Source organism: Phoxinus phoxinus, assembly GCF_949152265.1.
Source record: "Phoxinus phoxinus genome assembly, chromosome: 20".
In the NCBI taxonomy this organism is placed as follows: Eukaryota; Metazoa; Chordata; class Actinopteri; order Cypriniformes; family Leuciscidae; genus Phoxinus; species Phoxinus phoxinus.
Window position 1 is genome coordinate 20429505 of NC_136895.1, and position 27627 is coordinate 20457131.

Below are 27627 nucleotides of genomic sequence, written 5' to 3' on the forward strand. Positions count from 1 at the left end.
TCAGCCAATCGCGTGGCGCGTCGCCGCTGATGTCACAAAGGGCTGTTTTTCAGTCTGTCAAAAAAACGCGATACACGTCAAAGTCGCTTTGATTTCAACGAGTATCTTAATTTTTGTGTGTGTATAATGAAATTACGTCCGTTGTTTCCACTCCGATGAAGCACGAGGCTCGAAGTCATTTCTGAGGTTTGATCTTAAACTTGAATTCGCATTTGTGGCTCTGGTGTCTGATCATTGATCTCATCTAGTTTGGTTTGTAAATACGATTTCCAAACAGTTTTTAAACGATATTTTATTAATATTATTTATTTTTTATGTGTTTTTTCAGATACTTATTCTTCAATTTACCCTGTGGTTTCATAAAGTAGGCTACACTGGATACACTGAATTAAAATGTCATGATATGACTCGTGTCAAAATTCTGCAGTAATCAGTTTTTAAGGGTATATTTTAGTTACATTTCGATTTTTTTTAATGTTGTTACTGTAATGTATATCGGTAAGGTAATGCAAAAATAAACAAAACAAACTGTAATGATGTATTACTTTGAAAAATGTAAATAATTCTGTAAGTGTATTTTTGACCATTAGGATTTTTTTGTACTTTAATGCAAAATACATATAATGACATATTCAATTTAATGTATTATTTTATTTGTAATATATTAATACATGGAGTTAGTAATGTTTTACTGATATTTTTAGGACCATTAAAACATTTTGTGCGTTTTGAGATTATTTTAATAATTAAACATAATTTCTAATTTCTGTGAATGTCAAAATCTCTCTACATTGAAATATTGATATATTTCAATGTGAATATTTTAGACATTCACTTTCTAAATATATTAAAATACTTTCACAATGAAAAACGGTAACACATGTAACAAAATGTTAACAAATGAGACCTTAATGTAGTGTTACAAAAAAACATTATTTGAATTAAAAAAATAGGCCTTGCGTTCTTTATGCAAAATGTGTTTGATTGATATTTAAAGAGTGATTTCACAATCAGAAGTGTTAAATCTTGTTATCAAGTATTTTATAGCTGCTGCCAGGCTGTCTTGTAGTTTGAGGTTTGAGGTTTGCAGTTTGACAAACTAACGGTTTTCAATATTTCACAGGTTTGCTTTCAGAAATCCCTTATGGAGAAGCAAGAGGAGTGTTTCTGGACCTCGAGGGTTTGAACACCACACGGCCCACGAGAGCTTGTTTGCACACGAGTGCTCCACCCTTCCCATGAACCCTTTGCTCGTCCACACCCTTGAATAATAAAACGTCCCGGATGAAGCAGGACAGCTCTTTGTGTTCCCCTTGATCTGATGGAGCCGCCGACAGGAATCCGCTGGAGCGCCGCCCTGCGCTCTTGTTTCCCCATCCTCTCCTGGCTGCCCAGGTATAACCTGACGTGTGTGAAGATGGACGTGATCGCCGGTGTGACGGTGGGGTTGACCACGGTTCCTCAGGCGCTGGCCTACGCGGCGGTGGCTGGTTTACCTGTGCAGGTGAGAGCACTCACGTTCTCTCACAGACTCAGTTTGGGGAAGGTTTTCTTGATGCGCTGTTTCTGTGTTTTTCAGTACGGTCTGTATTCTGCGTTCATGGGTTGTTTCGTCTACTGTATATTTGGCACGTCGAAAGACATCACGCTGGGCCCGACGGCCATCATGTCGCTGCTGTGTTCGGGGTATATCGGCGGAGATCCTGTGTTCGCTGTGGTGCTCACCTTGCTGTGCGGCGTCATCCAGGCGGGGATGGCTCTCCTGAGGCTGGGTAAGATGGAAAACGGGGTTAATGTTTACATTTAAACCATATTTTCGCTCTATGTTGGTGTGATTCATGGTAAAAATCAGTTTGTTTAAACAGTCATGTGTTACTTTAAGCATGATGAAAGTAGCAGACTCAGCTGTCTGTAAATCAGTACCGTCTTGAAAACAGGAAGTTGGTGTTTTTTTTTCACTCTCACAGAACTATCAGATTGTATTACTTCCTGTGCGACTTCCTGTTCATGCCTTTAAGCCGCACGGCAAAATATAGCAACGGGTTTTTAAGAGCGTGGTAGGTGAGGTTGTGGAAGTGGCTGAATTACATAACTAATAGACGAAGCGGATAAATCTTTACCGCAGAAGAAACTCAACAACAGAAATATATGTTGTATATTATTTATAGTTTGCATAAGCCACTAAAATTATATTAACATTTTGACGTCTTTTCATATTTATTTCAGTCAGTCACCTGATCTGCTGTTGATTTCTTCTTCATTAGGGTTCCTCTTGGACTTCATCTCATATCCAGTAATTAAAGGCTTCACCTGTGCTGCGGCCGTCACTATCGGCTTCGGCCAGGTCAAGGTGAGAGTCTCAGATTTTAGTTGCATATATCTTCTTGAATGTCTTGAAGATTTTTGAAGGGTTTTTGTGTCATGTGTCAATCCACTCCATTTGTTCTGCAGAATATTCTGGGTCTGAAGGAGATTCCACAGCAGTTTTTCCTGCAGGTTTACTACACCTTCCACAAGATCCCTGAGGCCAGGTGAGCACACATATACTGTGTGTTTGACCAATGAACTCTCACCATTTTCTAATCCCGGTAGTTTTAAAGTACCACTATTATGCTATTTTACAGTCTCCTAATTTTGTTTTGGAGTTCTCCTACAACAGGTTTACATGCATTCAAGTTAGTTTTCTCATAAAATATATTGCCGCATCACCTAATTTCTCACAGGGTCTGGAACATTTCAATAAAGAATTCAGTCTCTCTAAACCCCTGTATTCAGAGAGGAATTGCTCTGATTGGTCAGACGACCCAGTCTGTTGTGATTGGTCTACTCTGCTCTGATTGGTCAGACGACCCAGTCTGTTGTGATTGGTCTACTCTGCTCTGATTGGTCAGATGGCCCAGTCTGTTGTGATTGGTCTACTCTGCTCTGATTGGTCAGATGGCCCAGTCTGTTGTGATTGGTCTACTCTGCTCTGATTGGTCAGATGGCCCAGTCTGTTGTGATTGGTCTACTCTGCTCTGATTGGTCAGATGACCCAGTCTGTTGTGATTGGTCTACTCTGCTCTGATTGGTCAGATGGCCCAGTCTGTTGTGATTGGTCTACTCTGCTCTGATTGCTCAGATGACCCAGTCTGTTGTGATTGGTCTACTCTGCTCTGATGGGTCAGATGACCCAGTCTGTTGTGATTGGTCTACTCTGCTCTGATTGGTCAGATAACCCAGTCTGTTGTGATTGGTCTATTCTGCTCTGGTGGTCAGATGGCTGAATTTGACATCCAGATCTTTCTCAGCACTTGATACACAGTGATACGAACAGTAACGATGGTGTCAGTTTTACCGTATTAATTCGAGCTCAAGTCCTCATCCTTAGGAAGTGCAGCAAAGTAGATTAGCAGCGCTGAAAACAACGTCTTCTCGACATGTCGACAACACAAACCAAACACGTTCAAGTCTCAGCTACAACTACAGTGTTTGAGGGTCAAAGTAGACGTTCATGGGCAGTCAATAAAGACCATCGGCTGGTATCATGCAAATGTGTTACAAACCTACATAGGTTAACGCAAGAAGTAAGACTGGATTGACTTTTGACTCGTTTTAGCAGTTCAGATTTGATTCTTTCTTTTGGGAGAACATTTATCTGCTTTGATCTTTGAAACTTTTCAGACATTTTACTTTCACAAACAACTATATTATACACTACATGAAAGAAAGCATAATAGGGGCACTTTAAATAATCTGTTCTAAGTTGCCTATCTAAATGCTCTCTCTTCTCAGAGTCGGAGATGTGATTCTGGGCCTGTGCTGTCTGTTCTTCCTGATCATGATGACGCTGATGAAGAATACTCTGGGTTCTGCTGAAGATGAGGCTCCTTCCCTTGTCCGATCAGCTCGAGGGCTGGTGTGGAGTATAGCTACTAGTGAGTGCTTAAAGTCTTTGTGAATCTATAAATGAACCGACAGTTATTTAGGGACATCCTTCTTGTGTCCGCAGTTCGGAACGCGCTGGTCGTTGTAGCGGCGGCGGCTGTTGCGTATTCCTCAGAGGTCACGGGACACCATTTCTTCAGTCTCACCGGGAAAACCGCCAAAGGACTCCCTCCTTTCAAAGCTCCGCCCCTTTCAGAGATCGTAGCCAATGGCACGGTGATTACTTTCAGTGAGATCGCAAAGGTGAGATATAGTAGTGTAGTTTGTGATAAAAAGATTTCAGTTTTCCATGCTAAGGACCCCTATCAAAAAAAGCTTACCCTAAAAAATCAAATACTGCCCAATTAAATTAAAAAATACATTATTAAGTCATTAATTTTTACAACAGAACTGCCAGTAGATTGAGATAATAAAGATTATTCTTGTTTTCAGTAAAAAAAAGTTTAGAAAAGATATAATACAATACAATTATATTTTATTTAGATTTATAATAAAAAATATAAATGATCTAAACACATGAAATGTTATATTGTATATATAAAATGTAAAATATTTAAATATTCATTAAATGTAAAATAAATCTTAAAATAATATATATATATACATATTCGTAATATAATATATGTTCTTAATATTCTATTATTTTACAAATATTTTAACATTTTATATTGTCACTGTAGTCCCATTAAATATATTTAAGAAAAAAAATCTTCTACGCACTGTTAATTTCAGATGTATAAACTTTTAAAATAAAAACAAACAAAATTGTGTTTATTTCTTAATATTAAAAACTAGTTCTGTCAATAGAATAATAAAATATTTTTTAATATTACCAGTATATTTTAAAAGCACCCCTTTGTGGACCCCAAAATACTGAACTGTCATATAACACTATAATACAGAATAGTATATCGTATCATAGTACTAGTGAAGTACATGTGACATTTTAGAGATAGTGATTATTACTGACCAATCAGGCGTATTTTCTCAGGATTTAGGTGGTGGTCTGGCTGTCATTCCTTTAATGGGCGTTTTAGAGAGTATCGCCATTGCAAAGGCATTCGGTAAGAGCTTATTTTCTTCCAAATACACCTAGAAGTGTCCTTACTTCTATATTTATAAACACTTTTCTTCATGCAGGCAGCCAGAATAACTACCGAATAGATGCCAACCAAGAGCTCTTTGCCATCGGTGAGAGTTTCTGCTCCCCTATTAGGTTTTAACAGAGTATAAATGGGTCGTTTCTCATCACAATGATGTTCCTGCAGGTCTCACAAACATCATGGGCTCGTTTGTGTCGGCGTATCCCGTCACGGGCAGCTTCGGAAGGTCTGTCTGCATGCTAAACACTTTTTTTTACACATTCTTTAGTGTGTAATGTTGCAAGTTTGAGCGTGAAAAAGGTCTCCAAAGTTACAAAGTCACTCCTGAGAGAGTTATTCTGTATCAGTGCGCACCGTTTCTGAAATCCCTGAAACTCCTCAAATGTAGTCTTGAGTTTTCTTCCGGGAAAGTACACGTCACAATATCCCTAATTTACATAATTCCCACCCAAGGCATATGCAACATAAAGGGGGCGGGGCCTGAATGAGTTGAGTCAGTAGTGTGTTTAAACTCATAGTTATAATAAGGGGCGTGGCTTTTCCCACACACACTTGAAGTGATTGACCAATCACAACACAGTGATACAGCCAACCAATCAGAGGGCATTGAGCTTTTCGGAAGGCGGGGCTTCATACAGACACAGATTGTTACTGACAGACTGGGAAGAGAGGTGCTGCAACAATGTCAAATATGTGAAAAATTGTAAATTCTTTAGTGTCTGTTGGTTTGTTCTTCACTTTGTAAGTGTTTTATGTGGCGTTTTCTGACAGAACGGCTGTTAACTCTCAGACCGGAGTGAGAACGCCGGCTGGAGGGATTGTCACAGGTGACACTCACACTTTTTGTGATCCTGTTGACATTTATAATATGTATACCGTCTGAAAGTCTGTATCTGTCCACAGGTGTTATAGTGCTGCTGTCGCTGGCGTTCCTCATGCCGCTGTTCTTCTTCATCCCTAAAGCGTCGCTCGCTGCCGTCATCATCTGTGCCGTGAGTCCCATGATGGACTTCAGAGTGCCTGTCCAGCTCTGGAGAGTCAAGAGTGAGACTTTAGCATCACATTATATATAAATATCAACTATAATATACTGTATAATATTTAAGTATGTAAAATATATGGTATATATATAAAAAAAAGGTATATATTGAAATATTTATATAGTATCACATTGCTTTTATTTATTTTTCATTGTTTCTCTCAGGACTTGATCTGGTGCCGTTCATGGTGACGTTTCTGGTGAGTTTCTGGGAGGTGCAGTACGGCATTGTGGGAGGTGTCGCTGTTTCTGCTCTCATGCTGTTGTACATCATGGCCCGACCTAAAGTGAAGGTGAGTTTAAAGTGCTTATTTTTTATGAAATCGCTGTATACGATATGTCAACTGTGAGCCGCAAATGAAGGACTTTTATTCCAGAAATGCACTTTCTGTTTGAGATTTGGCATGTGTGCATGTAGGAATTACCATAAAATCAACAATTTATGCAAAATGTATTAAAGCGTTGACTCAAATGATGCAATTATATTAATAAATAAATAATTAACTTATAATAGGACTGTCAGTAGATTTAAATAATCATAGCTATTATAGTTTATTTTAATTATGTAATTCAATTAAATAGAACAAAAAAACATTCAACATTGGGTGTGTGAAAAAAAAATATATATATGTGTAAAAAAAATTAAATATTAAGTTTTAAAAATAATTAGTGTTATATATATTAGTTTATACACAAATAATAATAATTCTAAAATATGGTAAATGCATTTTAGTTCAAAGAAATGCAATTATACTGTATGTATAAAATATTTACATTTTTTAAATATTAATTTTTTTATATTTGTTTATATATTAAAAATACAATTTTATATGGTACATGTATATACTGTTTATATTAATACATATTGTTTAACTATTATTAAATAATACAATAAAATATTTATTATTTTGTAAAAAAGTTAAAAGCATTTCAGTTGCTGTTAGTAGAAAAAAATTATTAATCTATTCAAACATTATTCTGTTGCTTAGAAAGAAAAAGAAATTAATGGTATATTTATTTCAAAATAAATATGAGGTGAAGCGTGATGTATGAAAATGCCACCTCTTGTAAAACGAGCCGCACGCAGCAGAGAGTCAGTCACAGGTGTTGCTGGTGTGTGTTCAGGTGTCTGATCACGGTGTGGCCGTTCTAGAGTTGGACAGTGGGCTGAACTTCCCCGTGACGGAGCATCTCAGCAGACTCGTGTACACACACGCTCTTCACGGTGAGACACACACGCACGCACACACGCTTTCATTCCCTCGGCTCATGTCCTTGAGTGCTCATGCTCTGGTGTGTGTGTCTGGCAGCGTCTCCTCCGCGGTGTCTGGTTCTCGACTGCTCTCACGTCAGCTCTATAGACTTCACTGTAGTCCATGAACTCAATGAACTGCTCAAACAGTTCCAGCTGACGGGCCTATCACTGATCTTCACTGGACTCAAGGTAGAGTTGATCATCAACAGAACAGACTTAACATCTTCATTATCACATTAAGATCAGTAATAAATACATTTACTAAAAAATTTATTTTGATATAAATTTATATATATATACCGGTATATAATATTTTTGTATATATATATTAAAGCAGGGCTATGCAGTTTCGGGAATTTCTTCGCTGTATTCTCGCTTTTTGCTCGCAGGTTTCTCTATAGAGCTCCCCCTACAGCTTCAGAATAGATATTTGACAACACTGTCGAAAAACTTGCTGTCGACTCTCAGATACCAGAGGCTAGTAGATCAACGACATCAAAAACGTCAAAACCTTTCATCAAAGTTATACATGAATTTTGAACAATACCCGTTCTTGTCGTATAGGACACCTTTTTTTTATCCACTTTAAATGTTGACTACTGTATATTAAGTAATATAAAATCAATAAATATAGATGAATTCATATATAAATATATATATATATATTAATTAATTAATTATATATATTACATTAATTTAAATGTTTCTTTTTTATTACTTTTTATTTTGTATTAAAAGTAAAATGAATATAATACACATGATAAATATATTTTATATTTAATCAAGAATTTCATAACAATTAAGGAAATAAATCATTTGAGTCATTTGAGATGTATTTAACATGTCATGTATAAAATATTTTTTTTAATGTAAAACTGAAAAAGCTTATTTACATAATATAAAAAAAACATAAAAATTTAAAGGCATTTATAACACATTTAATATAATATTGTGTATAGAAAAATAGCAATTTCTTTTAAAAATACAACTGAATGTTTAATGCATTTAGGAAAAAATATAATATATTGTAATTTTATATTTAAATGTATTTATATCACACACATATATATATATATATATATATATATATATATATAAAGATGCATTAAAATGGATAAAGTAATCTAAATAGGTTAGAAGCTAAATAAAATCGGAAAAAATACAATAAATGAAAAATCTATTAAATGTATATTTAATAAAGAATTATAATAAAGAATATAGCCTGTCATTTGAATGCATTTAACATTATATTTGATGTGTATAAATGTAAAGTTTTCTTGATATCTCTCTTTTTCTCTCTGTCTCAGCCGTCAGTATTAAAGGTGTTGTTGGCGGCTGATCTTCCAGTTTTCAGACACACAGACGGTGTCGACGAGGCACTGCAGCTTCTGAACGGTATTCACTATGACCAACAATTCTAACAACCAATCACAGGATCACGTAGCGCCTGAATACCTCAAGCCTCTGATGATTGGTCACATAAAATACTTTTTGCACACACTTTTGACCAATCAGCACTCAGGAAGAAAGACTGTTGGGAGCAAAGTTACGTAATGTTTGTGTTCATGATGACCAAATAATGTTTTTGCACTCAAAATTGTGAATAATTTTCTTTTGTAGTTGTTTTGTTTTAAACTTTGAATCACATGTATGATACTATGTAATTTTATGAACATGCACTTATTCTAAACACTAGAAAGAATCAAATATTCAGTGCTTATGGATAAAAAGCACCAAAAAAAAAAGAAAAAAAAGGTGAGGCTCCAAAAATATGACATTATTCATGATATTTTCTAACGTCTCTTTCTCTGCAGTTTACATTACTTACTGCTTATTAATAAGAATGTTTACAATGGGTTGTAAGTTTACATTTAATTTCTTGATGAAACTGAATCTGACTCATTTCTACTGACCCAGATGAACATTAACACTGCAGAATCACTCAAATGTCTCTTTTGATATTAAACTGACATGATCTACTATGGCTATGCTTGAAATATGTCCATGAGTTGTTTGAATATATATATATATATATATATATATATATATATATATATATATATAAGTGTCCAAATTATTATATTCAAATGAATAACAGATAGATGACAGACAGCATTTAAAATATTTATGTGTAAGTGTATAGATTATATAATCATAGATTATATATATCAAATAGAAACATAAATATATATATTTTTATAGACCTATTTTGTACCTATTTTATAGACCTATTTTGTACGTTATATATATTTTTTAACATTTTGTATATATTTATAATTTATATATATATTTACACATAAATATATATATTTGATTTTTTTTTTTAGAAATGTCAAATGTATATATATTTTAAATAATAAGAATATATATTAAACTATTAACTATTTTATTATTAATTATATTAATATTTATTCGTAAAAGTGTGTGTGTGTTTATATATATATATATATATTAGCAACATAGATCATACTATAATGACCATACAAACTAAAATGAAACATACCTGGTGGTTGTTTAATACCCCCTGGTATAAATATCACCCTCTTTTATGCTAATTTTAAACAGTAGAGGGCGATATTTTACTTCTGTAGTAGTAGTTACCAGTATATTACAGGCCCTGTAAACTGGTTCTAATCTTCAGATCAGTCTGGTTTGTAATGCTGAACTGAAGCGGTGCTGTTAACATAATCAGTCAATAATGTCCTGACATTACCAGCAAAACGAGTGCAAAAAACTTTATCAGTTCATTCACATAAAACTAAATGTTTCCCTTAGGCCTATTTCTAGCCACGTGATTATTTCAGTGCCACTGACTTCTACACTGTATCAAGAGTTTAATCAAACGTGTGTGTGTGTGTGTGTGTGTGTGTGTGTGTGTGTGTGTGTGTGTGTGTGTGTGTGTGTGTGTGTGTGTGTGTGTGTGTGTTTGACTACGAATAAAAGTCACAGGAATCACTTGTGACAATGAACATTTCTGGCACCTTTAAGGACTAACAAAAACAAAACATTCACAAACCAAGTAAAAGCCATTATTCTGTAGGCCTACTTTAATAGTCAGGTGGTTGTACCTTTGTCTCTTCTCCGCCATAAAACTGACTCACAGCGGTACACACCTGTTGAAAAGTTAATAAACCAAGAATAAACACTGTTTTGTTAGTTAACAGTCTCACCTGAAGCTTACCTTGAGCAAACAGTCGTCACACTCGTAAACACACATCTTCAGGGAGTCTGAAACGCTGTCGTATTTTCATCGATAGACTTATTTATCATATTCAGTGGCGGGTCCAACGCCCTCGGCGGCTGCGTTTTTACGCGTCACGTCTTCACACGCGGACTCGAGCATAACGCGCTCTGCTCGTCCCCGTCCGTGGCTCTGCTGGAAACTAATTGCTGAGAGTCTAATCTCACTCCACTGGCTTCTCGATAGGTTGCAAATTTGGAGTGCCAAATATAGCAGGGCTGTGTGCTGAATCTGAAGCCGAACTGTGAACCTATTTCACACCAGGCTGAAGGATCACATGAGAGAAGCTGACTTGGAATTAATACGCCTAATCTCAACCAAGATAGGTAATGTTTGACTATTCTGATCTAAAATGAGACACTTTTCTAATTTGGGGCCATAATAATCATTAGGCTATTAAGGTTTTAATGATAATTTTGATTGTGAATATAGACTTGATATGGTTGTAAACAATGACAAGAAAAAAGTTGTGGATAAATCATGAAAATATTTTTTTAGTCAAATCAACTTAGATAATTAATTGGATTCAGATAATATTTTGAGTTTGTATTTACTAAACCAATCTTCATTGTATTAACTCAACATTAACTTAAAATGTTAAAGCAACCAGGTAACTTGCTTTTTTTAAGTTAAACCAACAATAATGTATTTTCCATATATCTTTTTGTAAAATATCTGAGACCCACACACAATTGTTGTGATTATTTCAGATTATCATAAATAAATAAATAAATAAAACTAATCCAAAGCTGTGTTTGTTTTCAATACTTCTGTATTTATGTCATTGTATGCATTTTATTTAATTGACATTAAGATTTACAAATTATGAGTGCTTTATAAGATTTTAATAAACCTACTGCAATTTCTATATCTATAAATATCATTATAAAAAAATAATTTAAATAAGGTAAATTAAATATACTAATTATAGACTAAAATTTTATTTTATTTTACTTTATAATCATTTTTTTTTAGATTTGATATGGTTCCAAACACTTAAAGCAATATTCATTTTGTAAAATATTTCAGGCCCCAACATACATTGTTACTTAAATATGATATAATTTATTTTTGTGATATAGCTAATACATTTTTACAGATTATCATCAGAAAACTCACAGCTTTATTAGTTTTATTTAAGCCGATAAGCGAAGTCAAGAAAGGACACACAGAAAAAAATATGAAAAAATACTAATTGATATAAATAAATGCAAATAAAATACACTAAGAAATATTATTTTATTTAATTGACATCAAGCTTTATATTATGAGATCTTTTGCTAGTTTCCAAAGCCTACAATGTAAAAAAAAAAAAGGACAGACAGAATACATTTTTTAAATGAAATAAATACTAATTATATACATTAAATTTATTACTTAGTTATTATAATTAATCCTATATAAATATCAAATATTTGATATTTATTTTTTTGATATCGATCTTTGCATAAAATGCTTAAAATTACACTTTATACGTTTATCAAATGATTGAAAGCTTGTAAAACCAATAAAGGACAGTCAATGAAATGAAAATATGTTTTTCATCACTGTTTCAATGACGCAAAGGCACCTACCTCACCTTTAGCGCAACTGTCGTCACTGTCATGTGATGTCCAGCAGAGGGCGTCGTGTTTCAAGGGCGGGGATTGAACGTCCCCTTCGCTCCCTCTGATTGGCCTGTCGGAGTGGGGTGGGACCTTTGCCGGGTACCTCACCCTCTGATTGGCCAGGCGGATTTAGAGTGACTGGAGCGCAGAGGCAGCGGAGAATCACAGCAGCACAAACCCACTGCGCTCATGGCATCAAGGAGAATGGAGACCAAACCAGTCATAACCTGCCTCAAAACGCTCCTCATCGTCTATTCCTTCGTGTTCTGGGTGAGTGACCCTCAACCATTGGCGTTTTTCAGCGTTTAATACTTCTGCAGCGTGTTATGAAGCATTTGAATTGATTTATTACCATAATAAGGCGTTTGTTGCATTATTGCGCCATAGGAAAACAAGTGCATCTCCATCATGGCAGGGCTGGACCCCTCTGAGGCCATTAGAAACACGAATATGTGTATTATGTATATATCACTGATTCTGTTTAAGAATACGATAAACGATCTTCCATTTTGATGCCAGTGATGAAAAACAATATATAATCGCTTGCTTTAATCCGTTTTTAAGACGAAAAATGAGATGTGCATGATGATGTTGGACGTTATTCATATTGAATCCATATTAATGTTCAAATATGGACATTTGCAGAGCATTATTCCTTATGAACTGAATATTAATGCCCAAAAAAATGGACATATACACAGCATTCTGAATGATTAATGTTCAAATATGAGCATATCATGTACATTATTAATTATCATTTTAATATTAATGCCCAAATATGGTCATATGCTGAATATGATTGATCATGAACTGAATTTTAATTCACATTTTAAATTATGAATTGAATATTAATGTCCAAATGTGTGCATCTTCTAAGCATTTAACAGGTTTATTAGGGTTGCAGTCACCTTCATCTCTCTGTCATAAGAGTATGAAGCAATCCTCAGCCTCCTCATCCTCATGGATGAACATGATGCTTTCTGTCTGTGAGTAGCGGTTAACTGTAGCAACATGGCACCGCCCCGTATCGATGTGTGTGTGATGACTGATCCAACCACCATTCAGTTTGATTCCAATATTATCAGCGTTACATAACTTATTAATAAGTTATTAACAAACATTATTGCGTAAAAGAACATAGTTGGAGATATATACGTGAAGTCTGGTCCACCTTTCAGCTTAATCTGGCCAAAAACCGTCCATTTAGAAAGGAAGAGACTGACCAACATGTGAAGCGACCAACCAGAGTTTTTTTTTTTTTTTTGTAACGAAACGAATCTGAAATACATGATTAAAAATACAATAATAGACCAACTTTCAAAGATTTAAAGCTAGCAATCCTGGAAAATCCAGTGAAATGTGAACAGACTAAGGCAGGGACTAGAAACATTGATTTATTTATTTGAATATATATGTATTTGAATGTAGTTTGACTTTGAGTCTGTTCAGCATTACCTAATGTTTGCTAATGACTAATGCAGGATATTCTAAAGCGTTTTCGTAATAGTTTTGTAGCCTGAAGAAATTATTAGAATTAAGAATTAGATAAATGTTCTACGACACCATTTTATCATTCATTATTGTTTAAAAAAAATTGAGAAATTGGCCAAGCAGATGCTCCATGCAATTTACTAGTAAATGATGAATTACGCAAAATCGACATGATTCATTTGCAAACCAACTGGACATCAGATGCCAATATAAAAGTAATGTGATGTGGTACAAAAAAATTAATTAAAAATATGCGAGAAATGTGAACGTTCAGGAATTGAAAAACTGAATATTTGATGATTACCTGAGGGAATTTTGCAGAAACTGACTGTCATGCTTTGAACCTATCTTTCGCGATAGGTTCAAGTTATTAAAGGGATAGTTCACCCAAATATTAATATTCTGTCATCATTTACTCACCCTCAAGTTGTTCCAAACCTGTATGACTTTCTTTCATCTGTTGAACACAAAAGAAGATATTTTGAAGAATGTTGGTTACCAGACAGTTGAAGGCAGACATTTTTTTCTACTATGGAAGTCAATGGCTATCAACATTCTTCAAAATATCTTCTTTTTAGTTCAACAGAAGAAAGAAACTCATACAAGGTTTGGAACAACATACGGGTGAGTAAATGATGACAGAACTTTCATTTTTGGGTGAACTATCCCTTTAAAATGCACATAGTCGTAAAATAAAAAAAATTCGAAGTACTCCTTTTATTCAGACAATAATGATGCATGATGGGAAATTGCAGTGAATTAACGTTTTAAATGGACACATTGCGCTCTGTGTGCAACTGATTGTACCTGTGTTGCACTGAAGCTGTGCTTCTTCAGATCTCATGTAGGTCAACACTCTCTGAGTTTGTGTTAGTAGGTAACCGTCTCCATCACATTTCCGTCTGTGCTCACTGGAGCTTCAGTAATGCCGTGTGGCACATTCGCCACCAACCAGCGGCTGTTTAGCTCTCCGTCCGTCTGTAATCCCACTCGGCACAGTGATCCGGTGACTGACCCAAATCCAGGCCATTTGGACCGTAACGCAGCGTAACTCCACTGTTGACCTCAGAGTACACAGCACATTTAATCAAGAATCAAACTGATAGGGGGGAATTCGCATAACAATTCAGCACTTTCGCTAGTAGTATTTCAGCGCAAGCCTTTGTCTTATTTACCAAACGACTCAAAATCTAGTTTATCTCTGTGGTAAAGCCACTGAAATAGCGTATTTGTTTCCATCCCTAATTCAAAATTGGAATATCGCATAAATATCTGTAACAAAAATGGAAGTTGCGGCAATCAGGGAAGAAACTGTGGCTCTTTTTCCCTACATCATATATGACTTGCGTCTCGCGCAGACGAAACGCTGTTATGTTATCTTTGTTATATGTTTGAGAATGCAATCATGTGTAACACTTCTGGGAGGTCATTATACCAAACCATTTTGATGACCAACTTTGGCTCAGGCATTTCAGAGCGACCAAACCAACATTTGAGATGCTGTGCGATGTGATTGGTCCGCCGGTTAGTCCAGTTATCCAATCACATCCTCTGTTGACTCAAAGTGACCTGAGTTTTAGTTGCGCATTGAGGGATTTATGCTATTTGGTAAATGTGTTTCCATCACAGTTTATATGCACGTCTTCTTAGTTAAAAATTATCCACCACAGTTGAGAACGTACGTTTTTTTATGTGCATTTTTAAAATATATGCACAATTTTGCTTTTCCAAAGTGCATTCAAGCTCAATTTGGCTATTAATAGAGACGAAACAGGTGCAAGTAAAGCTAATATGACAGAAAATGTATTTTCTGACTGAAAAATTATGATTTATTTGACATACTTGTATCCAAAGCAACTTGTAGTTCATTTAATGTGTAAATTTTATCAGCATTTGTTTTCATTCTTTCAAATAATGTTAATGTGGAGTAGTGGACAATGGACATTATACAATTTTTAAGGACACTAGTAAATGGTTTCTGCGCTATTAACATCACCGAACTGAATCGTGCGCTTGCAGAACAGCTAAGCACAAGTTACAAATGAGCTTTGAAACTGAACGAGCAAGAGAAATGAAGCGAGATGTGAAGAGAGAGGCAGAAATTAGATAGAGAGCGAGTGAGTGACAAATGAAAATGGAGTCCGTGTCATTTCTCCGGTCTTCCTGTCAGCTGTTCTGGGCCTGTTGGGGTCATTCTGTTGGATGAACGCAGACAGACGGAGCTCTGTGTCCTGCTGTCGACCCTCACAAACACATTCACACCCTCTGTTCTCCCAGAGGCAGATGGGAACAGACCTACAGGACTGGGAAAAGACAGATGACACAACGCCTGTTGCTTTGAACGAAACAACTAGTGCGTTTCACACCCGTCCGGTTTAGATTGTGTATCACATGTTAACATGCCTCTATTTGAGGAGATAATCTTACACCTTGAGTTAAACAGGCGTGACGCAACACGTTTCCAGTGACAAGTCATTTTTCTGTGCTCGCTTAAAAGCAAAAATGTGACAAAGTTACACAGCTAATCATAACTTGTTTGATGGTTATGTTGCGCTCACGTCATGTTGGAATTAACTTAATTACTAGCTTCCGTCTAGTAAAAAAAAAACGATGTTGTCAAACTGATAATTACAAGTTTGAACGCTGTAAAAAAAACTGTTGTTTCAACTTAAAAAATAAGTGTTCATCATGCTGCCTTAAATTTTTAAGTTTAGTCAACTCAAATAACAGAACTTGTACCTTCAAGTACAACTTTGACTAAACTTAAAATTTGAAGGCGACTTACTTTTTGAAATTGAAACAACAAATGTTCTACAGGGAAAGTCTTGGCATCACATGGCTCTGGCTTCAGCAGTTAACGGTAGTTATTTGGCTAACTCTACGTATTTTTGTCAAATATGGCGTTTCTTTATAGCCAATGTTACGTGGGGTGTTTTCTTGGTATAATTAATATGTGGAGTTGGAATCTGGACCAATGTGATTTTGGTTACACTTTTTGGTTACATTTTAAGGTGTCAATATTACAGTGTAATTATACATTTAATGTACTTAGGGTTAGGACTGGGGTTTGGTTTAGTGTTACCGGTAATTACATGTTATTATACATAATACCTATAGTTATTATTACTAGTAACTACATGTAACGTGTAACAATGACACTGTTGAAATAAAGTGTTACTGTGGTTGTGGGCGGAGCTTGCAATTAACTACAAATTTTGCTTTAAACTGTATTTTCTGTAGACTTACAGCAAATTAAATCTTTTTACTGCTATTTCATGGTGTATGAGAGACTAATCAATTTAGACAAAGAAATTATGTTAATAAAAAAATGGGACCCACAATAAATCGATATCCCTTAAGAAATGGTTCATAATAATTGTACTTTGATTCGAACAAACGTTTTTCTGTCCGGAAACTATTTTTAAGTTTTGTGTAAAAAAAAAAAAAAGATTTAGAATGAAATAAAAGAATGTTTTTTTTAACAAATTCTTAACAGATATAATTTGACAAAATTGCAAGAATAAGATCATCATTAACCAGTTACCAGCGTTTAAACGTAACCTTTTTTGGAACATTTAGATTTAGATTCTTTTTTTTTTACTTTTATATGATGCTCTGCATAAAATGTATTTGTTTTTGTTCTTTGAACCGTTTCTAATCTTTGGTGTGAACACTGATATTATCTTGAGATGAAAACCCCAGACGTCGGTATGTTCCCCATGAAAGAAATCTGGATCTCCAGAGCTGAAATTAGCATCAGAATTGCAGTACATCCGTTCGGTTCATATTTCAATGCAGTCGACATTATTAAAGCTTTGGTTGAAAGTCAACACCTAATACCACCTTTCCCCAGTGTGCGTTTGCCTGGGAAAGACCCGATGGGTCAATATGATTGATTAAGCATGTAATGTTCTGTAGATTGCGTCAGCTCGGGATGTGACAGTGTGTGTGTAACTGATACACACCTAGAATGGCATGTGTCTATGTGTGATCCCAGAGTTCTCAGCATCTTAAAATAGCTTGCTAGAACATCACAGTGAGCGACGGGAATCCTGTTCTCACTAAACTCTCTCCTGGGAACCGAAGGAACCAGGGACACATTAGAATAGATGGAAAAGTGCCACGATTTGCTGAGTGAAATATAGACGGACAAGTAATTGAAACGCCTAAAAATCGAAGAAACAGCTCGGCTTGTATTTAAAGTCTAGAATTGATCTTCTGTTGTTGCATGTCAGTAATGTAATGAAAAACTGTCATCACTGGAGGATAAGAATATTGCTTTTTGCAATATTCAGAATGTGCATCATCAAAAAAATCACAAAATCGTACTGCAGCAATGTTTAGCAAGTTTGAAGATCAAATAAAACTTTTTGAGCTAGAAAAGCATTGTGATTTGTTCTAGAAGCATTGTTACAGAAGAAACTTGTGCCACAGAAGTCATATTTTCAAATTTACTACTCAGAAATAGGACAATGTTTGAATTAATACTTTTACATTTGAAGCTCCTGGAAATCTGAAACTCGGTTTCTTGGTTTATTCTGCATTGCAGTGCTAATTGCTTTGCACTTTATAGAGTTACGAAATAAATAAAGCTAAAAACGTAGCAAATATTTAATAAAGCAATAAGCCCCGTGAAGCCGTGTTTTAGCTGTTCTAAATCCACAGTAAAACACGGCTTCAAGGGGCTTATTGCTTTTATAAAACGGTTACTCCATAAAAATATTTAGTTTAATATTTATTTTATTCATAAAATAAACACCAGCAACAGAAAATATAACGTTATAACACATTTATTCCTCCGCCAAGCAATGTAGTTCCAAAGAGGTTGCTAAGCAACATGCAAAAACAAAGAATCACAAACAGCAGTTGCGCAGTAACGCTAATGTAATGCGGTCACAGGTGTGTGTTTGTGAGTAATTTACAACAGCTTCGAACGCGGCTCAACCAATCAGAATCAAGGACCGGAACTATCCATTTTAATGTACAGTAAAAAATAGCTCCTTATTTATAATGGTAGACATAAAAAAATTGCTAGTATTTCATGGTGGAGTTTCTTCGCTAACGGTAACGTTGTTATTGTGTTTCTTATTGTTACAAAACAAGTAAAGATAAGAAACTCAAAGAAAAGCTAACATTTAGCAAATGTTTAAAGTACATTAAATTATCCTTTTTGTTGATAATCAGACATTTAAAGCAAATATTATCCGTAGCTACACTATAAAAAAACAATTCTAGTATAGCACAGCAAATTTTAAGCTAACTGTAACATTGTCATTGAGCTGTAAAGGCTCCGCCCTCTTCTGGAAACTGGGAGGGGGAAAAAGCTAATTTGCATTTAAAGATACACACACGTAAACAAACAGTGTGTTTTTGCATCCACACAAAAAGGGGCACTTTGGGCATTGTATAAAACATTTCTGTGGGGTATTTTGAGCTGAAACTTCACAGACACATTCTGGGGACACCTGAGACTTATATGACATCTTGTAAAGAAGGGGCGTAATAGGTCCCCTTTAATGTTGTTTTGCAATTTAACGGACAGGGCTATTCAAATCAAAGATTTACAATAATTGTTGTGGTTGTATTAATTAATAAAAATAATATTAATTCGTTACATTTTATATAGCGCTTTTCTGGGTACTCAAAGCACTTTACATAGAACGAGGAAATCTCCTCAACCACAGCCAATATGCAGCATCCACCCGCAAGTATTAATTAGTTTTGAACACATTTGGGTTCAAATACAGTATATCGTCACCTTTAGTTAGAAGTGTTTATTCTGTCAGAAAGGAAATTATACCGTCAGTACTTAATTATTACTATGGTAATTAAAGGGTGCTATTGGACTTATTTGACCAACAAGTATAATTGGTGCTTCTGTAATTGGTGCCATTTGGAGATTCTTGAGTTGCCCTTCTCTTGAGTTATTTTGCTCTTAGCCAGTGTTATTAGCATTGGCAGGCCTGGGGCCGTATTCACAAAGAATTTTATCTTACCACTAGGAGTACTCCTAAATCGCACTAAAAGATTTTAGCTAGGAGTGTTCTCTTAAAAGTTATTCACAACGCCTTTCAGACCTACTCTTAGTAAGGAAAAATGACAACTCCTAAACTAAGAGTGAGTCTTCGTTGCTATGGATGACGTCAATTCTCATGCACGAGCTTCCTCGCAATGATCACGGTGATTGGTTGTTAGATGACAGGGCCATCATGCGGAACATAACACAGACGCACCAAATCATGGAATTACGACATCTAAATATGTCTGTGTCCTACACAAAATAATAATAATAATGTCATCGAAATGCATTATAATGACATGTTTGTGCAGGCCCCAGTGAAGTGCAATTCTAAAAAGGCAGAGAGAGAGAAAAGTTGTGAATTAAATTAAATTAAGGTAGCCTAGCTAATACCCTAATGAAAACCACTTGCCTAATAATGAAAAACGGCACTTGCATTAACACTTGCTTGGTTAATTGACATCCTATTAGCCTAAATAGACTACTTAAAGCAAGGAAATGTTGCTCCTATTTAAGTAATGTAATAGTTGAATGACGGCGGATTATGAACTCGCCAAAACGGAAAAGAAAGCCCAACTGACGCAGGATCAGTTACTGCTGCTGGCCCAGTTGGTGCTAAAAAAACAAAAACAAAAAAAAAAACACGCATAATAAAAGGGAAATTCGGCACTGGGATACAACATCGAGAATTGTGAAGTTTGCATCGAACACAATCTGGGTATTGATGGAGTGTGTTTTCTTTCTATTCACAAACACGTCCTCATCCTGACGTGGTGCAATTATTTTAATATGTGTCGATCCGTCTATAGCACCGACCACTCCGGGCACACCGGCAATATCCATAAAGCTGGCTTTGTTTATTTGGAGTTGGCGAATGTCCAAAGGAAAACTTATGAACTGTCGAATAATATGGGGTCTACAGAGTGCATTGATGGTTTGGTGGATGGATCTGCTTACCGATGGCTGGGATATCGCTAGATCGTCGGCATTACATTTTCCCCGTTGCCAGGTAGCGAAGTGTTATCAAACATTTCAATTCGGCACTGATTGGGTTGTTGCGATTAGTTGCCGCTGTTATTGCATCCCTCACAAGATCCACAACACAGTATTCCCTCACGGTTAAGGCGGTATCTTTGTAATAACTCCGTGTCATTGAGTGTCTCCAACACACTGCGTCGCGCGGCGATTTTAAGACCCGTTGTGAATAGGTCTTAGTGAGTTAGGAGTCCTCTTGACTTCTTTTAAGCTGTCCCAGACTTAGGTGCTACTTTTAGGGCTAAAATGCTTCGTGAATTACTCTTAGTGAAAAAAATTAGGAGTCCTAAAGTTAGGAGTGACACGCCCATTATTTTTAGGAGTTGCTCCTAAATTCGCCAGTTAGGAGCTACTTTTAGCCTTAAAATTCTTTGTGAATACGGCCCCTGTTCATTACAAACAGACAATTAAAAACTCGTCTGGTCCAGTTTTCCCAGTGGCCTTTGGTGTTATTATGGAAATGAGAGCAGTGTTGAATACTGCAGTGCTGCTGATATATTCTGTCCTTTCAAGTGTGGAGACGTCGACGCTTAGCGCCGATGTTCTGTTTGTTTCTCCTTAAGCTTGTTAATATTTTGTCTTGTGTATTCTTTTCAGTGTTATCGTTCCCTCTGGAATGCAGAGGTGGAGTGATCAAACCACTTTATTCAGATTTATTCAGATACAACTTCACTGTCAAATCTGAAGGAAAGCAAACTTGTGTTAAGCGCTTAAAGCAGAACAGTTTGGTCAAAAGAAATTGACCAAAAAAATCAGATTTTTTTGACAAAAATTGGGATTTGAACTCTGAATTGATAAACATTTAATAACTTATATTGTGAGCAAATTATGTCCCGTTCTGACGTTGTTTTCATTTATAATAGTTGCCAAATGTACACCTCTTTCACCCTAACGTGAATTAACTAAATCAAATTCCAGTTCTCTTTGCGTTCACATTGTACCTGGGCCTTTAAAGTGACTTCCTTTGTCTTAAGACTGTCCAATAAACTTATTGGACATCTGTTCCAACTCAAAAATAAAAAATATTTTGTGAAAGTAATTAGGGCTGGGCGATATGGCCAAAAAAAAATATCACGATATTTTTTTTTATATCAGTCGATATCGATAATTATCGATAAATGTCAAATCTTTATTTATTTAAAGTTTAAAGACAGATTTGTACTCCTAAGTGAAAGCTGTAGAAACCAGAGCGTTGTGTTTTTAAACTAATCTTTATTGTCAGAACATATCATGACAAACACTTGCCAAACAGGTGAACATTTCACAAATCCGAGGTAGAACATTCAAACATTTGTCATTTTTCCTTAACAAAATAAATATCTTTATTTCAGTAGTATTAGCTTGAGTTAGGATGCAGATTTACTTTATACAATTTATGTTCATTAACAAAAACAGTAACATCTGTTAAAAAAAAGTAACAACATTATTTTTATTTGGTCAAATGTAATATTCTTTAGTTTTATTAAAATTAACCATTGGTCAGCCAGCATCATGCATTTAGATCATGATAACCACAGATAAAATGTAACTTTATGGTTTCTATGGTATTTATGAAAACCAGTAGCCTAAATACATTATTAAAAACTGTAATTATATTCCATTAGTCCTTTAATACATTGTCTACATTAATAATATTATACAATTCAATATATATATATCCCACATTTCATGGTGCAGTTAATATTACTAGGCTAACGTTACAGTAACGTTAAATCCGTGGTAAATGATGGGAATGTGTCGACGGAAAAGCTTCTGACTGTATCGCTGCGCACTGTGTTTCTCCCGTTCGTCAGCGCCGCTTCATCTGCCTTTAAACTGGTTTAAATCACTGAGACATTTGTGTTCCTCGCTGAATTCAAGCGCTTCTCACTGGATCTAGTGACCGAGACCGATCAGAGTAAACGCGTCTGCTCGAGTGAGCTCGCGCTGCGCTGCCGTTTGGACTTTGAGCCGAGCGGATAAACGGTCCGTGTGGCGCGCGGTTCAAATGAGATTCGTTCCGCTTTTGGCGCAAAAACATTATCGAATATTTATCGAACTCTTGATATCGTTTTATCGAGAAAAATTATATCGTGATAATTATCGTTATCGTTTTATCGCCCAGCCCTAAAAGTAATATTGAAATAATTGTGAGTTTAAAATAAAGCTTGTTTTTTTCCCTTGTGAAGTGGAAAATCGAATGTAATGTAGATGTAAATTGTAATTACCTTCATTAGTATTCATTACAAACCTCTTTTTTTTAATTGTTGTTTTTAAAATCTTGTCCACTTGGATGTTATTGTAATATTATTATGATTAAAGTGCCCCTATTATGCTATTTTGAATATTTCCATTCATGTAGTGTGTAATATAGCTAGTTGTTTGTGAAAGTAAAAGGTCTGCAAAGTTTCAAAGATCAAAGTGCAGATAAATGAAGAAAGATATCGTCTCCCAAAAGACGGTAAGGATTCTGAACTCCCTGAAACGAGTCGTCAGTAATTCCAGTCTTCCTGCACGGAACTACGTAGGTTTGTCACACTTTTGCATAATGCAAGCCGATGGTCTTCATTGACTGCCTGCGAACAACATCTACTTTGACCCTCAAACACTGTAGTTGTAGCTGAGACTGGAAGAGTTTTGTTTGTGTTGTCAATATGTTGGGAAGACACTTTCGCACTGCCAATCCACTTTGCTGCACTTCAAAAGGATGAGGACTCGTGTTTGAATTGATACGGTAAAAATAAAAACGACACCATCGCTACTGTTCGTATCACTGTGTATCAAGTGCTGAGGAAGATCCGGAGCTGAAATTCAGATATGATAAATGACGTTTGGTGTCCGATGCACCTGTAAGCGGTAGACCAATCACAACAGACTGGGTCATCTGGCCAATCAGAGCAGAGTAGACCAATCACAACAGACTGGGTCGTCTGGCCAATCAGAGCAGAGTAGACCAATCACAACAGACTGGGTCGTCTGGCCAATCAGAGCAGAGTAGACCAATCACAACAGACTGGGCCGTCTGACTAATCAGAGCAGAGTAGACCAATCACAACAGACTGGGCCATCTGGCCAATCAGAGCAGAGTAGACCAATCACAACAGACTGGGTCATCTGGCCAATCAGAGCAGAGTAGACCACAACAGACTGGGCCATCTGGCCAATCAGAGCAGAGTAGACCAATCACAACAGACCGGTCCGTCTCTGACCAATCAGAGCAGAGTAGGCTCTCGGAAAGGAGGAGTTTAGAGAGACTGAATCCTTTATTGAACTGTTTCACACACTGTGAAAAATGAGATGATGCGGCAATGTATTATGAGAATTTTTTTTTTTTTTTACCTTGAATGCATGTAAACTTGTTGTAGGAGACCTCCAAAACAAAATTAGGGGCCTTGAAAATAGCATAATAGGGGCTCTTTAAATATTCATTTTAATTATATTTTTTATTTATTTATATTGGTATATGTTTCTCATACAGTAGTATTACTTTTCTGTTTTCATTAATTCATGAGTCCTGTAAAGTGATACGGCTCAGCCAGTTAAATCTTCACAGATCCGTAGGCCTCTCTAAATGACTGGGTTGGTATAATCCAGGCTTGAATCCTATTAAAGGAAGCTTAAGACACTCTTGACTGTTAGCTGACCAGGTGCTCATCCATGATACCGGCTGCTTCACAGGTGAGGAGCATCAGAGACCAGTTTATATCAATGCAATACCAGAAATAGACAATATTTCTCTAAAAATCAAGAATGAAGTTTCAGGAATCAGTGTATTCCCACGAGTGAATTCAGCCCGTTTCAGACTCCAGTTTGGTAAACATCCAGAACAGAAACACGTTTTCCCGCTGGGATTGGTCTTAAGCGCTAGGAAACATGATCTCTGCCTTTATTATCTGAATCAAACACTCATTGTGGTTTTGTAAACAGTAAGGGAACAAACGCTAAAAGAGTGTCCGATCCTCTTGAGGATGGCATGACCCATCAGAAAGGAAGATTCAACCTCAAATGGAAATGAAATTGAATTGGGGTCTGATTGGTTCTGGATGAGTTTGTTGGCAAGGAAATTTGATTGAGGATTGCAAAGGCCAAATTCTGATTCTGTGAGTTACATTCAGTAGGTTCAGATGTTGATTTATTACCGGGATTAGTCTCCAATTGCCTAAAGTCGTTTAAAAGTGTCCGTGTCCTCCAGTAACGTCCTGTTTGGCGTTGTGCTGAGGGCGTTTAGTGGCGGATGAGGGATTTTTTTTTTTTTTTTTTGTAAATCCTCGTCTGGAAGTCTGAACGATATGCTCTGATTATGTGTGTTGATGGATGGGAAATCTGTTAAATGTTGCTGCTGACAACCAGTGAAAGAAAGCCACCCCAGAAAAGTACATTTAATTTCATAAAATAATCCAGGAAAGAAATGCATCACGGTTTCCACAAAAAAAATAAAGCAATATTTTCAGCATTTGATTATATGTTTCTTTAGCTGCAAATCAGCATATTAGAAGGATTTCTGAAGGAAAGAAAGAAAGAAGTGTTTTTTATTAAATGTCCATGTCAAATGTCAATTACCAACTGATAAAATGTCAATTGATAATAAAAAAAAAGAAGAAGAAAAAAAAGTAATTTGGGTAATAATGAATAAAACTATTTTTTAATAGTGTATATGAATGGTAATGTCTTTGACTTGCATAATTAAACATCTCGATAAAGTCTTTGAAAAGACTCTCCGGTCTGCATTCCTGGATTATTCCTAATTAGTTTCCGACTGTGGAATTTAAAGGTGACTGGAATTCCTGTCTAAAGGTCCTGTTATCCTGGAATGACACCGTGAGTAGTTTTACACTGGCCTGTTAATGAAAGAGGGGCTATTATTAGCCGCTAGCTTGAGTCGTGGTGCTAGATGCTTGTGTTTGCGATTAGCAGCTTTACGCTCACGGGGAAAGGTTTGCTATGCGTTAGCAGCACATACCGCCAGGTTTACACGTAGCACAGGTTTCATTTTTTGTACAGTAATCTGTATGTTTTGCTAATTTGTGTTAGCTGTAATGTTGAGTAACTTTGAGCATGCTAGGATCATCTGAGTTGTTGCCTTGCAGTTAGCAAGCATGTTCTGACACATTGAGCCAATGAGAAACAGTCTCTATTATTTCCTTATCCTGGATTTATTTTAAATTAGATTTTACGGTTTCCATAGAAAATGTGAGTGACACTAGCCTGTAAAAAAACAGTGTGTCTTGAGTGCCTACCAGAGCATTATGCTATTGCTAAGTTGTGCTAAATGGTTTTTAGTGCATAATGCAGTTGCTAGAGGTTGCTTATTGACCAAAGCCAAAGAGAAACCACCCCACCCCATTAGTGTTGTTGTTTGAAGCATAAATAATTTGCTAATGATGATCTCCTGTGTACTAAATAGTACTTATTACAGAAATAATATACTTTAAAAGATTATATTTAAGTCTGAACTGAATGTAACATTTTCAGACACTTAATCGCATGTTATTTGCCATTAAATGGATACTTAAAGGGATACTTCAGGATTTAGCATTAAGCTTTGTATCAGTAGAAAGCCAGTATTATTTTCGAATTACCATGCTCCCCTCTGCCTCATATCCCCCTGAGATGAGATTTATGTGTTTTTAAAGTCTTAGCCATTCATTGTTTACATGCACACCTTTTGTTTCAATCTAACTGAATTCATTCCGATTGGTGAATCTGAATGTAGTGTTTACATGAACGCTAAACAAGTGATCGGTTGATGTGCGTTTTAGCATTGCTAAGAAAATTCCCGCTCCTCCGTGAGAGATACGAGGCCGGTGCGTCTCACAGGTGCCGCACGCTCATCAGTAATCACGCCACCGGCCTTGCGTCGTTCTCCCGCGGCCCTCAGCCTTGTCCTGCTCGCCACAGTAAACATGATGAATGGCGACTGTAGAACGCAAAAGCAGAATACCGGACATTTTGGGCGACATCAAAATACACATCCACATGAGCCAAAAATACATTTTCTGGCTTTTCTCAGTCTAGAAGGCTCCAAATTCAAAAATAATTTAAAATTCTACATAAATGACCAATTTTAAATATTCATTCATCTTTCCAGAGGTGAAGTATCCCTTTAAGTAGGATTTAAATAGGCCTACATCTCTATATGTAATTTCATAATCACATAATAGATGCTTGTGTTTGCGATTAGCAGCTTTACGCTCATTGGTAAAGGTATGCTAAATGTTTGCTATCTGTTAGCGGCACGCTATGTGCTATGTGTTTACACGTAGCACGTTTTTTTTTTTGTACAGTAATAAAAAAATTTGTTGCCTGTTTGTTTTGCTAACTTATTTGTATTAGCTGTTATGTTGAGTAACTTTGCATCAGGTCCGAGGTCACTCTTCTGGAACTAGACTCACATACGGTTGTTACTGGATGCCAGTGATTATAGTTTATAAAGTTATAAAAATAGATATTTTTCTCACAAAAATGCATTGATTGGCTTCAGAAGGCCTTTATTAACCCCTTAGAGCCTTATGGATAATTTTTATGATGGATGGATGCACTTTTTTGGGCTTCAAAATCTCAGTTACTATTCACTTCAATGATAAAGCTTGGAAGAGTCAGGATGTTTTTTAAATATAGCCTAAGTCCGATTGTGTTTGGCTGAAAGAAGAAAGTATGGCTTGAGGATGAATAGATTATGGGATCATTTGCCTTTTTTTGGTGAACTAACCCTCTAAGTGAGTTAATGAAAGTGTACTCTTTATAGTAGTTATTTAAAAATGTACTTCTAAGATTTGAAGTATACACTAAGTGCACTTTCAATACAATTAAGTGCACTTTTTTCACAATGATCTTGCTTTTAGGATTTTTAGATACATTTTTTACTCAAACAACCATTATAATTGTGTGTAAATGTGTTCAAAGCACAACAAAGTGACTTGGTGAAGTTTGT

At 35.9% G+C, this 27627-nt stretch overlaps 2 protein-coding genes across 3 annotated transcripts in view; both read left to right on the plus strand.

The window, feature by feature from the left end:
- Window positions 1-6: 6 nt before the first annotated feature.
- slc26a11 (solute carrier family 26 member 11) lies at window positions 7-9303 on the plus strand. The gene is made up of 16 exons (XM_079593685.1): window positions 7-186; window positions 1124-1504; window positions 1580-1772; window positions 2265-2350; window positions 2452-2531; window positions 3775-3917; window positions 3992-4170; window positions 4919-4991; window positions 5068-5118; window positions 5196-5256; window positions 5802-5857; window positions 5934-6074; window positions 6235-6362; window positions 7195-7294; window positions 7380-7513; window positions 8632-9303. Exons 2-16 carry the CDS (start codon window positions 1322-1324, stop codon window positions 8743-8745), a joined length of 1722 nt encoding a protein of 573 aa, XP_079449811.1. The 5' UTR covers window positions 7-186; window positions 1124-1321; the 3' UTR covers window positions 8746-9303.
- A 1393-nt stretch (window positions 9304-10696) lies between these two features.
- The window catches only part of tspan7 (tetraspanin 7), a 33913-nt gene continuing 16982 nt past the window's right edge, over window positions 10697-27627 (plus strand). Inside the window, exons 1-2 of one of the 2 annotated variants that reach the window (XM_079594036.1) lie at window positions 10697-10891; window positions 12151-12442. In XM_079594036.1, the coding sequence (XP_079450162.1) occupies window positions 12362-12442 (81 nt within the window). In that variant the 5' untranslated portion in view covers window positions 10697-10891; window positions 12151-12361. Of the gene's footprint in view, window positions 10892-12150; window positions 12443-27627 lie in introns of those variants that run through there. The other variant, XR_013795503.1, reaches the window with a different exon arrangement.

Bases quoted from the DNA above. Each gene is read 5' to 3' on its own strand.
- slc26a11 (XM_079593685.1), top strand. From the start codon at position 1,322: ATGGAGCCGCCGACAGGAATCCGCTGGAGCGCCGCCCTGCGCTCTTGT. The intron at 4,992-5,067 runs GTAAGAGCTTAT...TTCTTCATGCAG, and splicing joins CGCCATTGCAAAGGCATTCG to GCAGCCAGAATAACTACCGA. The intron at 5,858-5,933 runs GTGACACTCACA...ATCTGTCCACAG, and splicing joins GGCTGGAGGGATTGTCACAG to GTGTTATAGTGCTGCTGTCG.